Source organism: Pipistrellus hanaki, assembly GCF_964339955.1.
Source record: "Pipistrellus hanaki genome assembly, chromosome: 6".
NCBI classification, from domain to species: Eukaryota; Metazoa; Chordata; class Mammalia; order Chiroptera; family Vespertilionidae; genus Pipistrellus; species Pipistrellus hanaki.
The window spans coordinates 55259140-55279114 of record NC_140508.1 but is presented as its reverse complement, the minus strand read 5'-3'; the positions used below and the strand labels follow the sequence as shown (position 1 = coordinate 55279114).

General features: G+C 33.0%; 1 protein-coding gene across 2 annotated transcripts in view; it reads right to left on the bottom strand.

Moving 5' to 3' along the window:
* The window catches only part of ROCK1 (Rho associated coiled-coil containing protein kinase 1), a 101451-nt gene that overhangs the window by 43657 nt on the left and 37819 nt on the right, over window positions 1–19975 (bottom strand). The window contains exons 5-13 of one of the 2 annotated variants that reach the window (XM_084888080.1): window positions 19509–19684; window positions 18609–18693; window positions 17202–17346; window positions 16736–16874; window positions 15400–15491; window positions 12406–12565; window positions 8638–8698; window positions 5076–5164; window positions 2636–2684 (exon numbers count right to left, since the gene is read on the bottom strand). In XM_084888080.1, coding sequence (XP_084744206.1) covers window positions 2636–2684; window positions 5076–5164; window positions 8638–8698; window positions 12406–12565; window positions 15400–15491; window positions 16736–16874; window positions 17202–17346; window positions 18609–18693; window positions 19509–19684 — 996 coding nt within the window. The remainder of the gene's footprint in view (window positions 1–2635; window positions 2685–5075; window positions 5165–8637; window positions 8699–12405; window positions 12566–15399; window positions 15492–16735; window positions 16875–17201; window positions 17347–18608; window positions 18694–19508; window positions 19685–19975) is intronic. The other variant, XM_084888081.1, reaches the window with a different exon arrangement.

The following is a 19975-nucleotide window of genomic DNA, read 5'->3' as shown; positions in this document are numbered from 1 at the left end:
CTGGGAGGAAATGGAAGTTTTGGTACACCACTAGGACTCCACTAAAAACATGGCTGGGAGCTGGGGGTGGGGGGCAGGCTCGTCATTTCAGTGTTGAAGGTTTATACTGCACTTGACTTTTTCTGACACCACCGCAGCAGAGAGTGGGAGGGGTGCCTGTTGCTACTGAGTGAAAGTAAAAACCAAACTCCTTACATGGTTGCCAATGACTAACTGGGGAAGTGGGGGTGGGGGTGGGGGGAGGCTTGTCACTCTCAGGGGATATGAAAAGTCCTTCCTTTGGATATTCTGACACCACTGTGCCAGAGGGCTGAAAGTCTAGGCTTTTCACTCACCCATTTGCAGGTGGGGGTGGGAGTTACATTTTTTATGTTGTATTTGGCTGGCATGAGCAGTGATTATGTAAAAGTTTTCAGACTTGCTAGCCTGCCCTTTTCCTGGTCTGTTAGCTAGAGAGAGTGGCTTTTTAAAAAAAAAAAAAAAAAATCTATGCTTGTTGGTTTTTCCAGATTGCTGACTTCTCCAGCAGCCAGTCTAGGATATGTGGAGCAAAAAGACAAACTATAATGTTCATTTCTGTGTAGTTTCTTGGAAACCAAGTCCTCTAGCTAGTCTCTCTTCTCTCAACATTCAGAATCATGTTTACATTTGTTTTATATTTAACGTCTAAGCTTTTAAGCTATATTTTGTAGGCAGAATAGGGGAAAGTACTTTCACACCATCTTTCTAGAAGCAGACTATAGCAATCCATTGTTTGCAGTTTCACTTCCCATGGTTTCAATTAACTGCAATCAACTGAGGTCCAGAAATATTAAACTGAAAATTCCAGAAAAAAACAATTTGTAAGTTTTCTACTGCACACCATTTTGATCAATGTGATGAAATCTCACATTGTACGCTCTATATTGCTCAGGATGTAAATCATTCCTTTGCCGAGTATCCACGCTGTCTGTAATATATGCTCCCCATCTTAGTTATCAAACTGAATGTCACAATATCATGGTGCTCATGTTCAAATAACTTTTATTTTATTTAATAATGGCCCAAAAGCCCAAGAGTAGTGATGCTAGCAATTCAAATATGCTGAAGGGAAGTCATAAAATGCTTCAAGTGAAAAGGCATGCATATATAGAAAAAAACATGGTATACATAGGGTTCAATACTATTAGGTGTTTTAGGCATCAACTACAGGGTCTTGAAATATATTTCAGCCCTAGCTGGTTTGGCTCAGTGGATAGAGCGTTGGCCTGTGGACAAGGTTTGATTCCAGTCAAGGGCACATGGCAGGGTTGTGGGTTCGATCCCCAGTAGGAAGTGTGCAGGAGGCAGCCAATCAATGATCTTCTTTCATCATTAATGTTTCTAACTCCCCCTCCCTCTCCCTTCCTCTCTGAAATTAATAAAAAAAATATATATATATTTTAAAATATATTTTATTGATTTTTTACAGAGAGGAAAAGAGAGAGATAGAGAGCCAGAAACGTTGATGAGAGAGAAACATAGACCAGCCGCCTCCTGCACATCCCCCACCAGGGATGTGCCCGCAGCCAACGTACATGCCCCTGACTGGAATCGAACCCGGGACCTTTCAGTCCATAGACTGACGCTCTACCACTGAGCCAAACCGGTTTCGGCAATAAAAATATATTAATCAGACAAACAAAAAAAGAAATATATTTTAGCAGATAAGGTGGGGACAAATGTATTCTAACGTTATAATTAAGATTTCTCTTTCTACCTTGAATTTTGAAGGCTGAATAACTTGAATCTAGAACACTTGAACTTTATTTGTATTTTAGAAATGAAATAAAACGTGGAGGATATACAAAAAAGGATTTCTTAACTATTTAGAGTCAAATAAAGAGTACTAGGCTGGATATACATACACCAATGGCAAGTTGATAAAATATTATCTTAATCTCCTCAGATGATTATATGGATATCCAAAGCTACAAATGAACCTCCCCCCCCAAAAAAAGCCATTATTCCTTAAGAGAAAATTAAGACAACACGAAAACTATCAAAAAAAATTACTTCTAAAATTATAAAGTCATCAAGAGAGGAAGACTATACAGAGTACAGAGGTAAAAAGACATTTACAAGATGACCAAAAGGAAAGGTATTACATATTCGCAAACAAACGTATGTATCGTGAAATGTTTCACTAATAATAAAAACTGCTTGTCAGGTGACCATGGAAAACATAAATAATTTAAAAATCAATGTATTTCCCACTTGAGCACATGAAATTATGTTAATATCAATCCTTTTAAAGTTGTATTTTTTCCTCTTTCCTATTTGTTTCTTTCTGCTATGGCTGTAAATTCAATTTCTGATCTTTTGATTATTTTGCTCCTTTCTCACTGAGTTTCAACTATTAAGAACAACTAAAGTAAAATTTTTGTGCTAAAACTTCAACACTGTTCTACAATAAAACTATACCAAAATAAACTAAAGTATAATCTAATCTGCATCACTTGAAACTACAACTCGTGAAGCTTTCACGATAAATTTTTGTATTTCAACCTATAAAGTTCAAATGTAATTTTCTCAGAAAACAAAACAATCTAAAAGAGTGGGGTAAACTCTCAAAATAAAAAAAACTACTACTGATTAGAAAGCCAAAAGTACCTACCTCTTCATCCAATTCTTTCATTATTTTGTCTATTTTAATGTTTGAAGTTCTGTAAAAACAAAAGCAATATATATTAAAAATATGCCTATTTTTTATTAACCATGAGTAGAATTCTACTTTCCTCATTTTTCCATTCCATTAAGATTTCTTAACTGTTTTTATGCTGTGTATCTCTTTGGCCATCTGGTGAAGTCTACTGCCTTTTGTTCAAATAATATTTTTAGCATTAAATAAAATACAGAGGATTAAAAAAAAAAAAAGCCAAGATATCGAAATACACTCATAAATTTTAAAAAAAATGTATGATTTAGTAATATGTGTGCTTCTTTGTTAACATATTAAACCACAAGATCTAGTGGTAGTAATTCAAAGTAGTAGTGAGCACAAATAATATTTAGAGATAAAAATTGTATTATAAGAAAATATTTGTAATTTCTATTGGTAATAACAATTTCACAGCTACTGCAAATAAGTGTGGTTTCTTGTAGATGTTCATAAAGGAAATGCTGAATTTCACTTATAAGTTAGAGAAAATATTCACTTCTTCTCATCCAAGTTTAAAAGACCTCGCATTCCATGTTGCTTATGTTATATTTGATTCTAAATAAAAATTAGCCATTTATCCTTTAATACAAAATAAAATAAGGGAAATGTAGCATATATAAATCAGTAATTATACTCATCAGCAACTTGAGCAAAAATTTGAGGTAAACTAAAAGTGTATTATCTCTATCACAATTCATTTTCTTTGGCTTTAAACATAATTCTGAGCTTCACATTTGCATATACAATATTTTACATGAATATCCCCTCAAATAACTCATTCAGCATTTCCAGAACTAAACTTACTCCCTCCTTGCTCTACACTCTTACCCACAAAACTAATCTGCTTCTTCTCTAAGTGTCCCTAAGTAAAGGACACCACTGGAAATCATCCTTGATTGACCTTCCTCCCTCATTCCCATTTAATTGAGTTAATAAATGTCAACTGCTGCCAGTTAATCAGTTCTGTTTAAAAAGGAAATTTGAGTCCTGGCTGGTGTTCCCAGTGGTTAGAGCATTGGCTGCACACCAAAAGGTTCAATTTGGGTCATACCTGGGTTGCAGGTTCAATCCCTAACCCTTGTGGAACACACACAGAAGCAACCAATTGATGTGTCTCTTTCACATGGATAGATATTTTTCTTTTCTCTCTCTCAAAATCAATGGAAAAAATATCCTCTGATGAGGATTAACAACAACAGAAGTAAATTTGTTATGTTTTTACTTCTATTTCAAGTTGTTATTTTGTTTGTTTTTACTTATTAGTTTAATAACTTTCAATGTTTTTCAATATATTAGTTTAATAACTTTCAATAAGTGTCGTGTTTAGAATAAAAATTACAAATTTCTTAGTGTGTCATAAAAAAGTCCTCCAAGATCCAGATTTTGCTGACCTTCCTAGCCTCAACCTGGGCACCCACAAACCTCACATTTTCCTGTGACTACTGGCCACTCTGGCCATTCTTATTTCTTACCCAAATTGATCCTCACCACCACCACTACCACTAGTTTGTCATTTGCCTTTTAATTTTGATTAATTATAGTATTTTTTGGATGTAGGAAGTTTTCAATATTTATGTAATAACATCTATTTATTCTCCAACCCCCACCATTTCCATATTTTATACTTAGAAATTCATTCCAATCCCGTTATCAATTATTTGCTTATATTCAAGTGCTTTTATAAAAAAATGTTTATATTATAAGCTTTGCTATTTATTCTATCAGAAATGGTATGCAGTGAAAATTTTACTTGTTTTCTCTTAATCCCAGTCACAAAATTGCCAGTTTTCCCAATTCCATTTGTTGCATACTTTATCTGTTATCTCTGTATTTCATTTACTTAATATATCCACTAAAAAATAAGGATAAAAATGTATTGTTTGTAATAAATAAGTAACTCACCATTAAGCTGCTATTTAAAATAATCTTTCTACATTTTCATAAATATACACTTATCAAATTTAGACTCATAGGAAAAAATTCTGAATTACTACTCTAAAAAATCACAGTGGAAAAAAGAATGTCTGTATCAAAAATGTAATGAATTTTAATCTTATACAACATTTACATTTTAGAAAGCATCTTATTTAATGTAAACTAATTTGCTCTTTTAGCTACCTAAATAAAGTGGGAGAGAAAAGCAATAAATCAGGCACTATATAGTTTTTTAATAAGAGCATGAGGAGCAAATAACAGTTTATATTCTGAGGAAAAGACAACTATAACTATTGTAATACATACCCACATACATATTACTTTCCAATTCTAACCAAGACATTCTTCATTGACTGTATATTAGCACTTTGCTTCTACTTTCAAGTGTTTATAGAGTGCAAGTTTTAAGTAAGCTTCACTATACAACTTTCAATGTAAGAAACATATAGTTTATTCTCACCTGCACTTCTGCTCCATTTCATCTTTTAATTGCATCTCATTATGCAGTTGTTCTTCCAGCTTGTAAATTGTTTTTTGCAAAGTTTCCTGCTTTAATTGAAAACAAAATAAAACTCATTCTACTAAGAGTAATCACAGAGATTTTAAAAATAGCAAGTTTATGTTATCATTTTACCCTGTTTACTCTTTTCCCTCAACCCCCCAACACCTAAACATATGTGAGGCACTGTGGCAGGCATTAATAAAATAAAATAAAATAAAGATTTGGTCAATAGTTAAATAGTGGGGCATAGGAGAATGAGAGGGTGAAAAGAACCTACAGTAAACCATGGACACATTAAAAATATTAAAATATAATATAATAAATAATAATAAAATTATATATAAAATGTTATGAAGGAGAGATCATATCCAATTCTTCCAGGAAGATGTAAAGTATAAGGTGAGACCTAAAAAATAAAAGATATTTACCAAGCAGAGAAGGTGACAGAGGAAGGCATTTTAACCTTCCAAAAGTAGAGAGGAGGAGAAAATATAATGTATTTGGGAAGTAGAATTTAAGTATAGGCAAAGCACACAACATAACAGAGAATGAATCACCTAAAATCTGAACAGGTGAGTGAGAGCATGATCCTTGTATGCAAGAACAGGCATTTTAAAAAAGGAAATGACATAGTATTGGCATTTTAGAAAGATCATTTCAGTAATAGCAAAGTGAATAGATTAGAGGATAGAAAATTTTAGACAAAGCAACCAATTACAGTATTTTCAATTCTGATATAAGGCAGAGACTGTAGAAAAAAGAAGAGAAAATTGATAACGATGTCAATTGGAAGACAGAATTTATAATCTAACAACTGATTAGAAATAAGGACAGAGTACCATTACCAACAGTAAGTAATGCAGTAACAATTGCTGGGGAAGGAATGGATCTCTGAACACATAATCTGGCCACTCAGTGTATATCCTATATAATAAAAGGTTGGTCCCCTCAACCAGGAGTTCAACCAGCAGGCATGCCGGCCAATCTCCCATGTCCCCTCCCCCTCACCAGGCTGGCCGGACGCCACCCATGCACGAATTCATGCACCAGGCCGTGTGTGTGTGTGTGTGTGTGTGTGTGTGTGTGTGTGTACACACACTGAGTGGCCAGATTATTATGTGTTCAGAGATCATAATAATCTGACCACTCAGTTTATGATTCCGCTTATATGAGGTACCTAAAGTAGTCAAATTCATAGAGATAGACAGTAGAATAGAAAGGATAGAAAGTTTAACCCTTTGCACTCCGAACCAGCTACTCTCGGCGCTACTTTGCGGCGGAAACGTGCATTTACAGACCCTCGTAATCACTAATAAACTGCAATGTCCCCTGAGAGGGGACATCCGAGTGATATGCTAGAATTCCGATGTCCCCTGAGAGGGGACAGCGGAGTGCAAAGGGTTAAGTCTGGGATGAAGAAAAGGTTATGAAGATAAATGGTGGTGATGGTTGCACAACAATGTGAAGTGCTTAATGCCACTAAATTATTCACTTAAAAATTGGTTAAAATGGTAAATTTTGTGTTATGTATATTATCACACACACAAAATTATCTTCATTTAAATCTTTCAAATATGCCATCTGTTTTCCTATTAAGACTCTTACCGATACATTGATTTGTCATAAATTCTTAACTTCAAGGGATTAGGAAGACCACGACTGTCTATCTGTGTAGCAATTTATAGTTTATTAACTGCTTCCACAGATAATATCCTATTTGATATTTAGGCAAGAAATCAAACTAGAGAATAAACAGTAAATAAAAAGTGCTATAAAAATTTAAGTTCAGCGCTGGCCAGTGTGGCTTACTTGACTGGAACATTGTCCCATATACCCAAAGGTGGAAGATTCGATTCCCAGTCAGGAAACATACCAAAGTTGCAGGTTTGATCCCCAGTCTGAGCATGCATGGGAAGCAACTAATGTCTCTCTCTCTCTCTCTCTTTCTCTCTCCCTCTCTCTCTCTCTCTCTCTCTTCCTCTAATTAAAAACATATCCTCTTCCTCTAATTAAAAACATATTCTCAGGTGAGAATTTAAAAAAAAAATTCAGTTCACTAACTACATATTCAGAATGTTTACTTAGAGAATCCAAGAGGGCTGCACAGGTAAACACCTAGCAGCAGCCACACACAACAATTTCAATAAAATACAACTAAAATGTAAAATGGACATTACCCAGAACTACAGGAAAGTCGACTGACTGGAAATTCTACAACGAGAAGCAAGGAAAAAACCAGAAGGAAGAGCAGAGGAGCTGTAAAAGCCTAAGGTACAGAGACACGCGGCACGCGCAGAGAAGACAGAGCCGGAGAGAAGCGGGCGGCTGAGTGCCTGGCTGGCGTTCCCTAGCAGGAAGGAGATAAAAGCTCCGACTGTGCTGGGCCCCAGTTCCGACTGCTCTGAACCCCAGTTCTAGGCCAGACCCTGGGGACCCAGGCTCATCCATACGGAGCGGGGCTGAAAACAGAATGGAAGATCGCAAGAATCAAGTCAAAGATTCAGAACATAAAGAGCCAGAAGACACTCCTCCGCAGAAGCAAGAAGGCAAGAGAATCCAGAAAATTGAAGATAATGTACGAAACCTCTGGGCCAACTTCAAGCGAACCAACGTCAGAATTATGGGGGTCCCAGAAGATGAGAGAGAGCAAGATATCAAAAACATCCTGAAATAAGTAGTGACAGAAAACTTCCCCCACCTGGTGAAAGAATTAGACTTACAAGTCCAGGAAGCACACAGAACTCCAAACAAAAGGAATCCAAAGAGGACCACACCAAGACAAAACATAATTAAAATTCCAAGAGCAAAAGACAAAGAGAGAATATTAAAAACAGCAAGAGCAAAGCAGGTAGTTACCTATAAAGGAGCACCTATACGATTGTCAGCTGATTTCTCAACAGAAACCATGCAGGCCAGATGGGAATGGCAAGAAATATTCAAGGTGATGAACAGTAAGAACCTACAGCCAAAGATAATCTACCCAGCAAAGCTATCACTCAGAATTGAAGGCCAGATAAAAAGCTTCACTAATAAAAAAAAGCTAAATAGTTCATCACCACCAAACCAGAATTATATGAATTGCTGAAGGAGGTTCTTTCGGAAGAGAAAGTAAATAAAGATAAAAATTACGAACAAATACATAACTATCAACAAGTGAATCTAAAACCCAAGGAAATTAAAAAAAAAAATCTGATGAACAATATTAACTGTTGAATATAATAGAATCAGAGGTATGGAAGGGGAGTGAACTGACGATTCTAGGGGAAAAGGGGAGAATATTGTGGGAAGAGATTGAACATAAACTGTGCACCTATGGATGAGGACAATGGGGGCTGGGGAAAGGGCAGAGGGTGGGGTGGGAACCTGGTGGAGGAGAGCAATGGAGGGGGGAGAGGGGAACATTTGTAATAATATGAATAAAAATTTATTTTTTAAAAAAAGAATATGCTTACTTAATATCATGCACACAAAATACATTATCTACAAGGCAACTTTTTTAAAAGAACAAGAAAATACCTACCAAGCTTTTATCCACATTGGAGCTAGTTCTGTTATCATTAGGATTTGCTGAAGATAAGTATCTGAAAAAATATTTTAAAATTAAACAAAACAAAAAATTCTTTAATGTCCAATAACAATTGATAACAAATACTACATGATTATTTTTTATTCAGTATTATGTGTTCTTTTTTTTCCATATATATATTTTATTGATGTCAGAGAGGAATGGAGATCGAGAGAGAGAGAAACATCAATGATGAGAAAGTCATTGATCGGCTGCCTCCTGCACATCCCACACTAAGGTTCGAGTTTGCAACCCGGGCATGTGCTCTGACCGGAATTGAACAGTGACCTCCTGGTTCATAGGTTGACGCTCAACCACTGAGCCATGCCACCTGGGTTTTGCTCTGCTTTTTAAAAACCGAATACAGGTAAAATATTAATGCTGCTGATGCCACTTCCCCTGCTACTACCTTTGCCATGCTGCAAATACTATTATTAATACTTCTATCATCACCACTATAGCCACCGCCTTGATTAATCAGGAGAGCTTTCTCTAAAAGATATCAAATAGCTACAGTATACTGTACAGCTCTTATGGGGCAGTATTAATGTGCTAGATACTAATAGTAAAAAATAGAAGGTAATCAAATGTCCTTTAACTACTTTTAAACATATTTAACAGCCCTATCCAGGTGGTTCAGGTGATTGGGGTGTCATCTTGCACACCAAAAGGTTGCAAATTTGATTCCTGATCAAGGCACATACCTAGGCTGCTGGCTCAGTCCCCGATAGGGACACATACTGGAGACAACTGATCAATATTCCTCTCTCACATCGATGTTTCTCTCCACCCCCCCTTCAGTAAAGTCACTAAAAGCAATAAAAATATATCCTTGGGTTAATATTTTAAAAAAATATATATTAATAGTGGTCTAAAACAGCAGGAAAATGTCATTTCCTATGTTTTCCTTGAAAATAATTCCGATCAACTAGAGACTCAAATAATCAGGTGACAACTGGGACTATGCAGTAGATGCGTAAGGAAAAAGTCCCCTGAAAAAAAGGACAAATTCTAGATGTAGTACAATTTAATTCCACTGACTATTAAGTAATTCAGAAATTCAGTGTGAGATTCTGCATTCTGTAAATGGAAGTATATAGCAATGCCAATAAAATCTGAATTAGATAGGAGATAACACTCATTGAACTCTAAGATGTCTTCTAAATTTAATATACTATTAAATTTAATATGGTAAATTTTGTATTATGTATAAGTTGAAATTGATATTTAGCTTTCTTCAAAATTAATAATGTTTCTTTGAATGCAGCACTGGAAATGTAAAAACACACCAGTATACATCCATTTATTCTATTACTTCTTGCCTTATTTTCTTTTTCAAGTTTCTTTTGCATATTATATTGTTGCTTTTATATAGAATCTGGTCATTTAGGTAACTTTTGTTAAAGAGATGGTAGATGATTAGAGATGTAGCTAAAAAGTTTAAGGATATTTTTAAATCATTTTAAATTCAGATATACTTTAGCAAGAAAAATCTGTCCTTAATAATTAAAAGTATGTTTAGGTTTCAGAAGCAACATTTTCAGAAGTTTTCTATTTTATGCCAGTAATTCAAAATTATGTTTACATATTATATATTACAGTAAGGCTAATCAATAAACAACCATTCCCTGGTCATTCACATAATACATAATTACCAAAAAATGCTATGCTACTCAATAAGGTAATGGTACTTAAGACCAGAGTTCAATTTCTACTTTTCAGAACCTCAGAAGATAGTTTGGAATATGTAACTATCCCAAAGGAAAAATGAGTATAAGGAAAAACCAGAGAACATAATCAAGTGTATCACAACACTGTACAATGTTTATCTAATTCAAAATTAGCATTGTATAGATAAGCCTAAATAAAGTAATTAACTGTTATGTAAGAATATCCAAAAAACATGGTGATGTTGACATCAACATCTCAGGTGTTTCAGAAACCAAGACAGAAAATAATTTATAAAACTACAAAAAAATAAAAATTGAAAGGATACTTCAGCATAAAGTACTTTAAAGCTTCTCTGAGTACTTATTTCAGTATAAAAGAGCTGTAGTATTATACTCATGAAGGGTTAGGAGGGAAAAAGAATTAAAACCTGGAACTTTTCTAAGGGCCAAAACTCAAGTACTACTTACCTGGTTGGTGATGCAACAAGTAATCAATACTGTTTAACATTTGGGTTATTATAAATAATTTCATAAGCCAGGATTAAATTGCCTTCTTGTTTCCTAAACTTGACCTGAATTAGCACTTATAAAAAAAAGTTGACTAAAAGACAAGACACTTCACTTTAAAAATAAGTTTAGCTTGTAATATCCTCAAATTTAATAATTACTCCAAGGAATAAAAAATACCTAATACCACTCTAATGGAGTATCATTTAAGTAAAAAATTTATTTTTAAACATAAATTTAATAAATAGATTTAACACACCTAGTAAATGTTGCCATATAGTTCATTGTTTATTGGTACAGCACTTAGTTCAGATTTCTACTGTGTAGCACTTACAACCTATACTATACAATCCTATCCATATTCTTGCTAGGATGTTAGCATATCAAGAGAAGGTACTATATCTTACTCATCCTCTCCCTGTACCTTGATGCTTAGTACATACCTGACAAAGAGTAAGTTGTCAAACATGTCTGTTGAATGAATGAATAAATAAATGCTCAGCAAAGTGAAATGATGTTAAATGTTTAACTTATATTTCAAGTCCATTTTTAAAAACGAAAGCTAACCTTAGCTCATACTATCCTATATAATAAAAGGGTAATATGCAAACAGACCGAATGGCAGAACCACCTGTCGCTATGATGCGCACTGACCACCAGAGGGCAGACGCTCAATGCAGCACTGAGCAGCACTGGTGGTCAGTGTGCTCGCACAGGGGGAGTGCTGCTCAGGCAGAAGCCCAGAAGCCAGGCTCACGGCTGGCGAATGCAGCAGCAGTGGCAGGAGCACTAAGCAGAGAGCAGGCCTAAGCCGTCAGTTGAACATCCTCTGAGGGCTCCCAGGCTGAGGGAACCACCGAGTACACGAATCTCGAGCACCGGGCCTCTAGTTAATAACAAATACTGACTGCTTATTCCATGTAAAGCATTGTTCTAAGTGTATTGCTTATTATATTGGTTTGGTTTACTTAACCTTTAAAACAACCCTATGAGACTGGTGTTATCAATATTATCATAATCATCCCTATTTTTGAGAAAATGGAGGCATAAAAGGTCAAAGTCACTAGCCTAAAGTCATAGGGTCTTACATGTTGTAAGATATTATGAATTCATTTGGTGGTTTTTAGAAGGAATCACAATTCTCAAAGAACTAAAAATTATAGGCCTTTGGTAACATCAATATAGTGATGATAATGCTAGAAAACTGTATGTTGTTCTAAAATGTATTATAAAACCAGAAATTTTTGGATAACAATATTAACCATAATATTAGTATTAAAAGAAGCTTTTAACCTAGTAATTGCTGTAACTTGAAGATATATAATATATAATTCAAAAAAGAATTTCTGTAAAACAATATCTTGAACATGGATGAGTCTGAAAGAAATTAAATATGAAATACTAGAAAAATCATGCATTGCTAAAAATGATATATTTTATCTCTTTATATACCAATAAATCTACTTTAAAGTTCTTCAATAGTTTTTAGATACCCTAAGAAATTATAGCAACACAAATTAGTACCCATCCCTAAAATCATACTTACCTACGATTGCTATAATATGTAAATCCTACAAAAGGTAGTTGATTGCCAACAAAAGCTTTAGGTATAGGGAATGTTTCCTCATCTCCTTTATCTTCTTCCAAGTCATCAAAGTTACTTGTATCAATATCACTACTTAAATCAGGTACAACTGGTGCTACAGCTAAAAATAAAAATAAAATTAGCAAAATTTAACTGCCAACTAGTTGTTGATTCCCTACATTTCTAATCTGTATAATACTAAATAGTGAAAATTTTTAAGTGGTACATGGTATTCCAGAAAATCAAAGGCTTTGGAGTCAAACAGACTTAGATATTAATCCTGGCATTGTCATTCACTAGTGTGACCGACCTATAGCCTAGTTATTTATAATAGGTCTTTTCAAATTTTCTGCTTTCTGTCTTTAACCCCACACCTGTCATTTCTTTCTATATATATTATTGATTTTTTACAGAGAGGAAGAGAGAGGGATAGAGAGCTAGAAACATAGATCAGCTGCCTCCTGCACACCCCCCACTGGGGATGCACCTGCAACCAAGGTACATGCCCTTGACCGGAATCGAACACTGGACCTTTCAGTCTGCAGGCCAACGCTCTATCCACTGAGCCAAACCAGTTTCGGCCACACCTGTCATTTCTTTATTTCTAACTCAAATTATTAGAAAAAGTAACTTTATAAACTTAATACTTTTTACCTATAAATTAAGAGTGAATAAGATCAGAAAGCTCATAGAAATCTGCCAAAACCCTGCTCCCACACAACCGAGGAACAGATGGTAAAGATTTATTGTAACTTATATCTAAGTAAAACTATTAAAAGAACTATTATTTGCATAAGTTAAGCAATTTTGCCAACAAAAATTAGAGAACTGAAAACAATTAAAACTGTTATATAACTTTTAAAAACTTAGGAGGTCAGAAAGGTAAGTTCAGAATAAAAGTATTTTTGGTATTTTAGAGGTGGGAAGTGAAAGGGGTAGGAAAAAAGAAAGAGAAGAAGAGAACAATTAAAGTCTATAGACTAATTTTTCTTTATTTTTATTTTAAATAACTACAAAATAGGAGTTATTAGGATTAGGAAAAACTATTAAAATGTTTGCAAGTATGTTTAAGTATATGATAGCAAAGCCATAGATAACATTATAGAGCTTTAAAAAATACAGAAACGATAATACTAACAGAATTATATAATTACAGAAATTCTTTAAATATAAAATTCTTTTGATTTAAGTCAATGAAGTAATTCACTTTACCCGTTTTCATAACTATAAACAGTTATGTTAAAGATGTACAACAATATTATAAAATGCCATTGATTTGGACCCCCCAATTCCACTAGAATGAGCTATACAAGGTAAATAACGTTTGTTGATAACACTGTTTTCCTAGTGCCTGAAATAAAATAGTGCTCAGCACATAGATGTTCAATATTTGTTGATTAGATCACCTTCCCCTCCTAATTAATGATCAGCTTTTCTGTACACAAAAGGAAATAATGTCTTCCTTACTTTTTAGAGTCATTTATTGTGCGGTTATTCCAGTTATTAATGCATTGTTTCACTTTGGAAAGGAATTTAAAGCAATACAAAATACACTTTGTATTTCTCCAGTCCCCTTTTAAATTTCCTTAAGTTTTATAAACACATTTGTATGTTTTCAGCCTTTTAAAACATTACTAAACATAATTTGAATAAAAACATAGAGCTTTTCAATGCAAACATTCTTCACCTCACTAGATACTCATCTCCCTGTCTTGCAAGTTTCTCATGCAACATGAAGGCAACAACCATGTCACATTTACTTGTGAGGAGAGGAAGTTCCTTACTTCCCAGTGTATAAGTACTAATAAGTTCTCTCATGGTCAAGCTGCTACTGTAGCTTGTCCAGATAGCGGGTCATTCAATGTCATTCTGTCTAGCGGTATAATTTCTTGATTTCCACAAGAATTTATTCTCCTTTTCTCACTCAATTTTATAGCATAGTGCAATACATACACAGTACTCAAACACAATATAACTATTTCTTTTAAAATATATGATAACTAGAATACCTCAAAAATTTTGGCAAATATACACAATTTATTTCTTCAAACTTGGTAAGAATTTTCTCCCCTGAAAATCTCAACTAGACAGGCAGTCCTTAAGACAAATACCTAATTTGTAACTGTTCCTAAAATCACACAGTTGAGTTCATTTCCATTATTACTGTTCCTTGCTATTACTATGGGAGGAATGCGGGGCTGGTATACAATATCATTTCTTTGACAAATAAAAGGGAAGAAAGTTCCTGAGACTTAAACAGTGGAAAGATAAATTCTTGGCCTCCCAAACCCACGAAGATGATGGGAACTTTGGCGCCATTATAATTTTGATTGAACTATGTTGAGTTAGGTTTTCTGTGAATTAACATATAGTTTTAACTTTTTTAAAAATAGGGAAATATCCTAAATGATTGAAAATGAAATCCTTGAATACTACATATTTTTATTTGTGAATTGCAAGCTTCAAGCCTACTGGAATCAAGTATATATAATTTCCTATATACTTACACAAATTAATATTCTACTAACATATTAATAATAGAACCTTGTATTTTATGTTAGGTTTAAGTAAAAATAAGAGAATACCTGGTATTTTCATAAGAAATATATTTTAATTTAATTAACTTTTATTTTTTGACTCTCCCACAATGAGATATTAATGTCTAAAACAAAGAGCAATTCAACCAAGTTCAAAATCAAATTGTGACTGCTGAGCCCAACTCCATTACATGTATATATTATTTCATTTTGTTATCTTGAATGTAATGTAAAAGAAGTAGCAGTACAATTTTCCCAATATTATTAAATATTCTCTCTTTAAGTTAGGACAATACCCATATTGCAACTGTGTACTTTAGATTTTCATTAGCTATATGCAATATATTAGCAAGGCAGTTTGAACAGACTACCATTACTTTCAAGTATTCATTGTGATATGCAAGAAAAATTAACTTACTGTCTCGAAGTGTTTCCCAAGCCCACTGATCATTTTTGAAGAAGAGATGTCGTTTGATTTCTTCGACACCATTTCGCCCTAATCTCACCTCTCTGAATAAAGAAGGAGAAAAGTTATTAATAATTTAAGATATTATTATCATTTGTCTAGATTTATTTGTGGGCATAATGCCAAATTTACCCAGGATAAATACCAGTATAGGTCTAAGTCACCCTAAAGTATACTGACTGTCAGCATAATTTTCAGCTTAAATAAAAAAGTTGAATGCTGAGAATACTAAAAATTTTTTTTAAAGAAAACAACATATATTTGTTGATACTACATGATTTCACCCTGCTTCATAAGAATAAATAAAGCAGTAAATTTTTTTGATAGCTTTTTAAAACAGTGGTAGTTATACATTTTTTTGCAACCAACAACTTTATTTCACACTTAGAAGCTAACAAAAATTCAGAAAGGCATTTTAAATTTCCATTTTAAATCTATTATTAGTAATTATTTCTGACCAATCAAAACAAATAATAATTCTTGACATTACTGTGACTTTGAGAGCTTTATTGAGACAAGTTAATGATTCTGGTCTCTTCATTGAACACATAATGTTTAAAGATATGCCTTTAACTGATTTTAAAAGAAGAACTCAGCAACTTTTGTTCTCCAGTAGAGTATAAACAATAAGAATACCCTGAATTCCAATTTTTTCAGGAGTTAAAAGGCAAATTGTTTTAGATATGTGATACTTTTTAAAGAAGTTTTCAATGACTCTCAGACTGAACTACAGAACCTCGCCATGATTCTATGGCACACACGTTTTAATTCAGAGTACCCCTCTCTCTGTACAATTAGTGTCTCATTTGCTTGTCTATTTCCCCCAAAGGACTATGAGGTAGTGGAGAACAGCGGCTGTGTGTCTCGTTCATTTCTATACCCCAAGCACCTAACACATAGCACAACACCTATATTTACAACACTTATATTTACATAAAGATGTACTTTATTTCAGAGATGTTAACATGTTTAAAAAAAATCTCAGACTCAATAAAATTACCATCATTTTTATACTTAACCAAGTTAAAAATTCAACAATGAAAAACAAAGAATCATCTGGTCTAGCCATTAGAATAGAATTGTATTTCCGTTTTTTAGGTAAAGAAAGAGTGTTGAGACCCAGAAAAGGCATCCAGAAAATCATAAAGCTATATTAGGTTTCACTGTTATGAATTATTTTGGAAATGATAGCATTTTTATTCCAAAACATCAAACATAGGTACTCAGATACAGACTTTTAAAATTGAGCAGCAAAATAAGAAGTAAACTCAATGTTAAAATTATTTACCTATCAGTAAGAAAGGCACAAATAAGATTTTTTGCTTCTTTTGATATGTCATTATCATCAGGGAAGGTAAGTGAATTTTTATGGTTCATAATCTTACTGTAAGTTCCAACCAGAGAATCTGCATAAAAAGGTGTATCACCTGAAAAATTGATAAGGAAAACAAAAGCACAATAAGACACATTTTAAAAAATCAGTTTCAAAGGAAGACTCACTGCTACCTGTCTAAAGATTTACTAGATATACATAAACTAAAAACATACAAAACATACACTTTATATGTAAAAAGAAATACATAAAGTTGCTTTCATTTTCTAAATAGTTTTTAAAAATACACACACAAAGGTTTGGATCACTTTGTTTCCTATAAACAAAATCAACATGGCTTAATGTAATAAGCAAAAAACTAAGTGGTAAATATTGGAATAAACAACTCTATCAGAGGTACACAAAATTCTCCTTTACTTACCTACAAGCATTTCATACAAAAATACTCCAACTGACCACCAGTCACATTCTCGTCCATAATAACCATCACCACCTTGAGATTTTAATACTTCAGGGGAAATATAATCAGGTGTTCCAACTGCCGTGTCACATCGTACCATACCTTCCTAAAATGAATTGCAGGTCAAATTTTGATTAGAATATAAAGTCTCAGTTATTTAAAATAACATATAATCTGTAGAACTCAAAATCATTGGGCTATAAAATATCATATCAAAATCTAATGCAAATTTAACAAAAATTAACAAATACCTTAATCATATATACTTATTATGTACACAGTATATTCATATGTGTTATACATAACTGATTTTTATTTTGTAATAATACAAGACATACTGCCAACATTTATTCTTCCCCCAGTTATGCCAATATAATAATCCCAACTTAACCACAGAGAGCAAGTATATAAACAAATGCAAACAGAATGAGGGGCCAATAAGATGAATCATTTGATAATAATAATATATAAATGCTAATTTTTTACTAGGATAGCTGTTCAAGGATAGGAGAGCTCTGGAAGAGGTTAATGGGGGGAAAAGGGGAACTTATGTAATACTTTCAACAATAAAGATTTAAAAAAATAAAATAATTGTTTAATTTAACAATGCTTGAAACTAAGGAAAACATAAGAATCGAGTGTACAATTATAAAATGGGAAAGCATGGGAAAAGGGCATAATAGTGTTAAGCATAGTGAAAATTTAATATGCATTTTAATTGTCAAATAACTATACATAACTGTTACTTATTTTAGCTGGTATTAATGCAATAGAATTATAATTAAATGTTCACACAAAAGTTCTCATGTAGTGTTTCCTTCTAACCAATAATCTTCCATTTAAAATAATAAATACAACTTTATGGATATTGTTCTGTGATACGTTTCAAAGAATATAAACTGTTTCAACTGAAAATAAAGCAGCATGTCTGCTACTTCAGCTATACATGTTATTACATAAACAGTGACTCCCAAAAATGTTAATAGGAGGCTAAGTAAAATATTGAAAGACTAAGTAAAATGCTAAAAATATACACATTATTGAAAACTAATATTTATGAAACTATAATTTTAACACTGGCATTAGTATTTAGGGACTATTTCCATTTCTAGTTACCAGTAGTTTACTAGATAGTTATTATAAAGGATTTAGTAAATCCGGCAATCTACACTTACCCTAAATAGAGAGTAAAAAAATAAATCAAAAGTTACTAATACAACATTGCAATTGTAGCATCTATTTCAACAAATGAGATAGGTCACATCAGTTCTGTAGAAGTTCAGCTATGGTTAGTAAATTTTTATAACATCTTCTAAAAAGCATCTGTCTTAAATTAGCAAAAACAAAATTAAAATATAATTATTTAACCTTATTCATCTTCATACAAGTACCAAAATCAGCTAACTTCAAATGTCCAGATTTATCCAGCAGCATGTTATCAGGCTTCACATCTCTGAGGGGGGGAAATAAAAAGAGCATTTCTGAAATAGATCAGATACTGATAAAAATTACATGAGGCAGTTATTTTAGGCTACTTCTCCTCATTCAATGTAGATATGGCACTTTTGACCTGTATATGTTCTCTATCCACATGTAGAAATTAAACTTCATTATATGGTAATGCCTCAGAAGAAGGCAAGTATGTAGAGTCTGATTCTTCCAGAGGGAGTGGGAGTAGGATCAAATCATTTGAGAGAATAACCATAAAAATGTACCACTTAGACATAAAAAGTAATTGAAACACATGTCTCAACATAAGCACATAAATAATTTCAGGACAGGATCCATGTCACTTTCATTTTGTATCCTTGGAACTTAGCATAGCAATTACACAATGAATTCAAATGGTGTTTGCAGAACAAATAAAATTATTATTCTAACAAATATGATATATTCACTAATTAAAAGTAAATTAATCTGTATTTTAAAAATTTGTACATAAAAACGTATCAAAAGAAAATTAATATTTTATTAAAAACAAAAATTGTTTAACACTCTGGCACAAACTTCAGAAAACCAGCTTACAATTTTTACTGTTCAGAACAACAAATAAAAACTATATAATCAGATTAAGGGGTTAGCAAAAAGTACACTTATATAAACATTAAACTGAAATGTTAAAACTATAAATTTCAAAGTTTTAAGTTCTGGAATACCACTCATGTCTACAGACAAAAAATAGGTGGGAAATGTTAATTGAATAAAATTTATGTATTTTCAGCTTCTCTCTTCAACAAATGAGAAAATTTAAAGCATTTTTATCTTTACCTATGAATAAAACCCATGGAATGGATTGCATCCAATGCAAGAACTACTTCTGCAGTATAGAATCGTGCCCATTTTTCAGGCACATCATAGTTGCTCATTAAGTTTACAAGATCTCCACCAGGCATGTATTCCATCACCATGTAGAGATAACGATCATCTTGGAATGCATAAAAAAGCTATACAAATAAAAAAACAATTAATTAAGATTAAGCAAAATTGTTTCATTTAAAAATTTGCAAAAATATTTAATTAAAATAGTCAAATGGCAGGAGTTGTAGTAATCTTTAAAAACAGAAATGAACACAAACATAAACACCACAAAGACCCTTGCATATGTAAAGGAACTGTTAACAGTGATTATTTCTGAGGATTTAGGTGGAGACTTTTTATCTATATTTCTTCGGTTAAAAATTTTATTGATTGATTTAAGAGAGAAAAGAAATGAGGGAAAGAGGTAGGGAAGGAGG